We start from the raw sequence: 7,128 nt of genomic DNA on the forward strand, positions 1-7,128 counted from the left end.
TGAATGAATAAATACAACACAATCGTATTTTTGTTCAATTTCCTTTTTCTACATGCAATGACAAATAAGTATTTATATTTTATTCTACTGCATTGTATTTATGAAGTCGTTGGCAGGACATGGTGCCTGTTGTGGAAACATAAGGATATTTAGTTCTTTAAAATCTCTGTGCAGCTTAATCATACCTTATAAATCTGGCTTCATGCACAATCCTCATTCTGAGGATTGAGAAAAACAGTGAGAGGAAGCAGCAACTTCATATTTCTTGATAAAGGCAATGCAACATCCATACCAACTAACATTAGTATGATTAACTGAATTTGACAGTGTTGGATTAGAATTAGATGTGAATTGGAGTGGATTTAACCCTAACTTTACTTTATGAGTGGATTTCATTTGATTGTATGTGAATAATCTAGACTTAACGCCATATTTGTTTTACTTTCAATTCTGTGAAACCTAGCTTATGCTCAATAAATAGCATAAGCCGGATATTAGCACAATTGAAGTGCTAATATCCATAATGATATTAGAAATAAACTATTTCTGCCTCTCACTTTGCACTATTTACAATTAAGCTAAAAGTTGCTGGATTGGATGTAAAAATATTTTCCTTCAAGTGTTTTGCTGCCAAGTCCTCTAAATGTTGCAAAACAATGAAAAAGGCTGAATCAATATAAAATATAAATGTATAATGAGGGGAATCATTTATATCCTTTTCAATAATCAATAATAAAAAAATCTTGTTCACATTTCAGCAATCAAATCCTTTGTTAACCAGCTGTCTGCATTTACTCACAGGTATTTTTATTGTTTTTCTTTGGTGAAAAGATGTAAAAGTTTGGAAGGACTCTTTACTATCTAATTTTCTTCCTCCAGAGTTTCTCTATCAAAATCAAACCAGGACTCTGGCTTGGTCACTCAAAATGTTTTTTTACTGTCTGCAAGGAAAAATAAATGGAGGTAAGTATAAAAAAATACTTTAAACCTAAATTGGGGGTATGGATAATTTGTGGCATAAATTTAAGTGGAGCTGCTATTTGAACATCAGTGGAACTTAAATCAATATTTCTAACTAGTGCAGTATTGGACAAAATCAGACAATGTGTAAAGCAAGCTGCCTCATATTTATTAATTCAGGGATTTATTTTAAAAATATACACTTCTTCATCAAATATTAAAATAGTAGTAATAATAATAATAAAACTGCTCCTATTGTCAGCCATTGATTTCTATTTTACCTGTAACTTGTGTTTGTGCAAGTAATTGAACCTACTCAGAAAACCATACACATGTGACTGTTTTATTTAATATATTCAATCATCACTGCTTTGACTAGTTTCACAATATGATCATTCATATTAGTTCACATTGTACATTATCACATCACAAAGCTTCACACAATTCAGATAAGTTATTTAAAATTGTGTATCTTCTGCATGTAAGGTTTAGTTTTTATGTAGTTTTTTAAACAGAAATAAATAGTTTTAATACAGCCAATTAGTTTAATACAATAAAAATGCTTTAAAGTAGCAAAAAAAAAAAAATGGTCAAATGAATAAAAGGATAGAAATGGAGAGCCTTAAGATGAATAGAAAGATAGCACAGAGGAATTCAAGATAAAAAAAGACTCTTTGATGAAGTGTTAACTGAGGGTTAATGAAGGGTTAACTGAGTTTGAGGCCAAGGCAGAGAGCAAGCTCGTTCTTCTGGATTTTTCCGTCTCTGTTGATGTCACAGTGACCCATCAGGGCTTTCCTGAACTTGTCCAGTTCCATCCCGCTGATACTGGGCTGCAGAAAGGTTTGAGAGAGCTGCTCTTAGAAGAAAAATCTGAGGTCACAGCGTTTCTGTCCATCCATCCAAATATTGTTTTAAAAATTAATTGCATACCGTTGGAAAAACATATATTCAACTAGAAAATTTTGTGGCTCAAGTTAGAATTTGACACAGACACACATACTCATACACACACAAGGGAAATTAACCTAACACATATTTTTGGGCTACTGGAGAGGAAGCCGGAGTACACTGAGAGAATCCACTCTTGCAAAGGGAGCGCATGCAAACATCGTACACATAGGCCTGAATTTGAACCCAAGACCATGTTGAATTAAGTCTACAGTGCAAACAACTAAGCCATCATGCAACCCAATATAAATATGACTGGAGGCAGTTTCATCTGTGTTTATAAAATAAGAAAATAATTTGGAAATTTGTGATTTTTTTTTTTTTTTACCTTCACCAGCTCCATCATGTCCTTGACAAATCCATCAACTTCAGGCCCCTCCAGTGCACCTGTCTTACTCTACACACAAAACATACTTAAGCTCCATACAGGTAAAAGTCGGATTACCGTATCTTTAACTTTTAGTTTGGTTAGCACATTTTACTGTAAAAATAGAATATCTTAACATAAGAACATCTAAAGAGCAAAATAAGTATTTTGTGATGCAGTACAGCTGCATCTCATAACTGAAATATTCTATAACAAAACTTTCAATTTCATAAAAAATCATCTGTGGTTTTACATTATTTGTAAAAGAAAATCAGGTTCAATTAGTCGTTATAAATGTGGTGGTAAAAGAGCAGAGAAGAGAGAATGAAACCAAAGAAATCTGAACTTACAACATCATAATGAGCAAATATCTTCTCAAAGTCCCTCTTTCTGTCCTCTAGACTGCAAGCCTGAAACAGTCAGATTAGATTTAAAGTTCATGAGGCTTGGAAGGATGTTAGAAAATTCATTTAAGAACATATGAATGTGTCTAGAGAAATGGGGTTTAAATTTGAACTCACCTCTGTCTTAAACTTCAGTAGAAAGTTTTCATTCAGTGCCAAAATTCTAAGAAAAAACAGAAAAACAATGAAAATCCAAAACAAACAAATTCCAATACATTCTGACATTTATGTTGCAGTTTGTTATGAGTTGCTTCTTCTAAGCATAAAATATTAATCAAGAATGTAGTGCACAGTCTTTTTTTAAATGTTCTGTTTAAATCTACAAAGTACATTACATACAGGAAACATACAAATCACAGAGACCTTATAAACAAGTGACAAAGTCAAGGTAACAATTAATGATTTAAGTGAAATACAGTTAGTCAGTTTTAGTTTTTTATACAATTAGCAGAATTGGCCATAAATTAGCAAACTTTGCAGAAACTTAGGGCTCCATAAGCTCTTGAAATTACCCGGGACAAGATTTCAAAGAAACCCTCAAACAGCCACAGAATAAAAACTAAATGAATGCATGCTTGATTGATTATTTCCTAGTTGTGACAATAATTGATGGCAAGAAATCTTACACAGTTGGAAAGCCTATTTATTTTTGCTTTAATGGTGCCACATTTGTAAGGAAAATCCATTTGTGGGTTGAGCAGCGTGCCGTTGTTGTGTATGTGGGTTGCACCCAAGAAAACTTGCACAATTGCCTGGCCGTTGTGACTGCTTGGGGTTCACTATTGAGGCCCACGTTTAGTAAAACACCAATCAAACAGCTCAATAAGCAACACTAAACAGGGGCCAATGGCAGAATGAGCTGCTTGCTGTTGGTAGAGAGGTTCTTGCTGGTTTTTCAGAGCAGTGGTACCTGGCCATGTCGTTCAGATCCAGCCTGCCATCCCTGTTCTTGTCAAACATCTTCATCTGCAGGTACAGAAAAGATAAAATAAAGGCAACATGCAGTGAAAAAGGTATCTTAGCAACTTGCTCTCAACATGATGCCTGTTACCATGGTTTCGGTATACTCCTCCAGCTTCTGGGGCGTGATGGACTTCCTGTGCTGGAGGAACAGGTCGTGTAGGAAGCCCTGTGGAGAGGCAAGAGTTTATGAGCAACACAGCTAATTTGATGTAGGAATCTGCAGGCACTTCTTAATATATTTTTTTTCAGATTCAAATACACTTAAAAAGAAAGATATACATATTTATATGAAGCTAAATCTGGAGACACATAACCTTAAGCTCATTGGCTGAAATGTAACCACTGCTATCTGTGTCATAATTTCTCCAAATCTGTAATGAAAGAAGGCAGATGCATGGTAAAAGCTTGAACATAATATTTTGATGACTCAGCAGGATTTTGTTTCACAATGAATGCACTGATTTTTATCCACTTACCCTCATAAACTCCACACTGTTGTCCAACGGAGTTTCTCTGCGAAACAACAGCAGGAAATTCTCCTCCACTGGAAGCATCATGACAGCCAGCTGGAAACAGGCATTAAGAGTTTTTGTGGAAGATGTTCTACTTTCAGTAAAGACACAGTTATTTACAAAGTGATCCGTCTTTATTCCCTTTTATGTTTTGCTACAATTTATATTCAGAAGGCAATCATGATTAGAGAAAAAAAAAGTGAGCTTTGATATGTTAAGTCTGCCAGGCTAATTTAAATTCTGTGCAGAGGATTTTTTTTTTCTCCTGTTGGACAAAAAAATAAATCTACGCAAATTTTTCCATCAGCGGCTCAGCTGTTTCAGTATTACCTCTTCAATCTGCACGTTTCTGTCAGGAGCGGAGTCATATGGAGACACAAATCTCTCCCTCATTCTTCTCACTTTGTCCTCTGTTATCTCCTCCATCTGAAAACATTTTGTGTTATTTGTGTTTTCATACCAATTTGCTTTTTGAAAAACAAAAACAAATGGAAGCAAATCCACATTCAGACTCTTTTGCAATAAAACCAATGATTATTCTTATCCTGTACCTCAAAGAAATACATTTACCTTCATTCCAAGTTTGTGCAACATATGCTTGAAAAAGTCATCCATCTTCTTTCCTTCAATGTAGCCTTTGTCTATGAAAGAGAGTATTAAAATAATTTCCATATTTCACTAAAAATCTTCCATTTAAAAACTGAATAAAGCTACAAAACTATTCAATAGTTTTTCATTGGTAACATATGTGAATTTCTGTCTTTCAGTCTTTAAAATACATAACTGAAAACGATGCATGAACAGTGATAACTTAGATAAAACTTTATAATTTAAAAAAATAATTTAAAATATTTAGATAATTCTTTTGTAAAATATATCAGAATAATTAAGGTGATCCTCCTATACATAAAATCTTCATTAGTGATAGAATTTCATGCAAGTAAACTACTGTTTGGCAATAAAGTAATTCAGTTTTTGTCCTCGAGTAAATTAAAGAGATATGATTTTCAAAATAGTGAATCAGCAAATACATAATTCAGAGTTTAATCAATTATTATATTTACCTAAGCAAATAAAAATAAAAGCAAAATATATTATTTAATAACTGTTTTAATTTAGACAGGATATATTAAGAGTTTCGTAGGTCTTTGTACCATCTTTGTCGAAATGTTGCCAAATCTGTAAGAAACGAGCAGCATCAAGTCTGTCCAGTGCACTGTCCATGGTTCTGGTGATCCGTACAAAAGCCAAGTTTATGACAAGAAAAAGGAGAAAAACAAAACTACAACAGTAAAATAATTCTTTAGAGTTGCAGAGAAAATAAATATTCCACTGAAGTAAGATCAGACTTTTCCCTCTGGTGTATTCTGATATCAGTAAAAAAAAAAATGGAACAACAGAGAGGTTGAGCCTTTTATATGTGAGGGGAGGGATAACAGGAGAAAATAACAGAGGCTGCATAGAAAGAGGGGGTGGGGTGTGTGACCAATACCTCATTTTAATGATATAAACATAACAATAGATTTTTGTCGCATTCCCAGGCCAACATAACCATTTACATAATCAATTTAAAATGACATTTTTAAAGAAGGAAGCATAACATAATATTTTCCCAGTAAAATGAAGACCATCACCAAGTTCTAGCAATCATTTTTCACAAGACAACAAAATGTCCTTATGACAAAAATATGTATTCACTAAACAGAAACCCTAAACAAACATCAATACATATTTACATAGCCATATAATACATACATAAGTGCAGCAGTACATCATTAAGATGTAAGTATACAACAACTTTTATTGTGAAGGTACAGCAGCAGTGTGGATAATTAGAAAAAAAAAAAAAAAAACATCTCACGTTTGTTTACAGGAAACATTTGTGATGTTATCCCAGCAGGAGAGCAAAGGTGTGGTAATGGTGACAAAACATTTTTGAAGAATACAGTTTTAAATATTTTCATTCCCCAAAGAAAACCCTAATGTTCTCAGTCAGACAAAACATACCAAAGCCAAAAGAAATACATTGTTTTAGTTTCTACAAGCTCAAAATAAAAAAAAAAAATAAAAAACAATAAAAAAATAAAAACCTAGGAAATTAACTGATTAATGTACCGATACACTTTTTATTAAGTCTGAGTAAAAGATATAAAACAGAAGTAATCAGAGAAATTTCTTTCTCAAAATAACTCTGATAAAACCAGCTAAATTTGAAGGTAAAATGATGCAACAGTAGTCAGGTTAGCATTGTAAAGTTTACTTCAAATGACAAAAATATAAACTGTTGATTTTAGAAAAACTTTGTAACAAAACCTTTCAATTTCCCCCATTCATGATGAATTTCAGCAGAATTATAAAAGCTCAACACTGCTTTAATATACCCCTAGGCCTGTCATGATAACAAATTTTTCTGAGCGATTAATTGTCTAAAAATATTTTGCAATAAACGATAATATTGGAATATTTTGCCCGTATTTTCTTAGAACATTGGCCGATCTAAGATTGTCGCTGGTGATTTCGTAACCGATCACCCTGCAGTGTGATTTAGATCGTTGTGGCCGCTCCGATCTAAATCAGGGGTTTTCCCCGACTGGGAGCTTAACGCTGAATGTGACAGGCAGCCAATCAGAAAGCGCGGATTCTCCTCCGTGCTTTCTGAGGGGAAATTATGGAGGGGAATCCCAAACAGCTAACACGGCGCAACCCGAAGTCCAGCGGACATTGGAGATATGTGGAAACAACATTAATGTTTATTCAACATTTTGTGCAAAGAATATAGAAATGACAAGGGGAAGAGTTGGAGCCAAATTGCTACCGCAGTTGATAAACCCAGTAAGTTTTCAGCTGTTCTTCGTTAACGTGACATAAATAGGTTATAATGATTTTCATTCAGTCAGGACTTTACGCTGACTCTAGCCACATGCATCACAGGTAGATTCTAGTAAAGCATTGATTAATGCCCAATTTTAAA

At 33.8% G+C, this 7,128-nt stretch overlaps 1 protein-coding gene across 1 annotated transcript in view; it reads right to left on the reverse strand.

Moving 5' to 3' along the window:
* Positions 1-1,478: 1,478 nt before the first annotated feature.
* Positions 1,479-7,128, reverse strand: part of LOC106957184 (secretagogin-like) — a 9,402-nt gene continuing 3,752 nt past the window's right edge. The window contains exons 2-12 of the mRNA XM_015048455.1: positions 5,312-6,540; positions 4,728-4,798; positions 4,488-4,583; positions 4,122-4,211; positions 3,960-4,016; positions 3,734-3,811; positions 3,593-3,648; positions 2,800-2,845; positions 2,629-2,688; positions 2,240-2,308; positions 1,479-1,793 (exon numbers count right to left, since the gene is read on the reverse strand). Of these exons, the coding sequence (XP_014903941.1) occupies positions 1,668-1,793; positions 2,240-2,308; positions 2,629-2,688; positions 2,800-2,845; positions 3,593-3,648; positions 3,734-3,811; positions 3,960-4,016; positions 4,122-4,211; positions 4,488-4,583; positions 4,728-4,798; positions 5,312-5,654 (1,092 nt within the window). The 5' untranslated portion in view covers positions 5,655-6,540 and the 3' untranslated portion in view covers positions 1,479-1,667. The remainder of the gene's footprint in view (positions 1,794-2,239; positions 2,309-2,628; positions 2,689-2,799; positions 2,846-3,592; positions 3,649-3,733; positions 3,812-3,959; positions 4,017-4,121; positions 4,212-4,487; positions 4,584-4,727; positions 4,799-5,311; positions 6,541-7,128) is intronic.

The sequence above is a fragment of the Poecilia latipinna genome, unplaced genomic scaffold (genome assembly GCF_001443285.1).
Source record: "Poecilia latipinna isolate Pla-1442-1.1 unplaced genomic scaffold, P_latipinna-1.0 Scaffold884, whole genome shotgun sequence".
Classification (NCBI taxonomy): domain Eukaryota; kingdom Metazoa; phylum Chordata; class Actinopteri; order Cyprinodontiformes; family Poeciliidae; genus Poecilia; species Poecilia latipinna.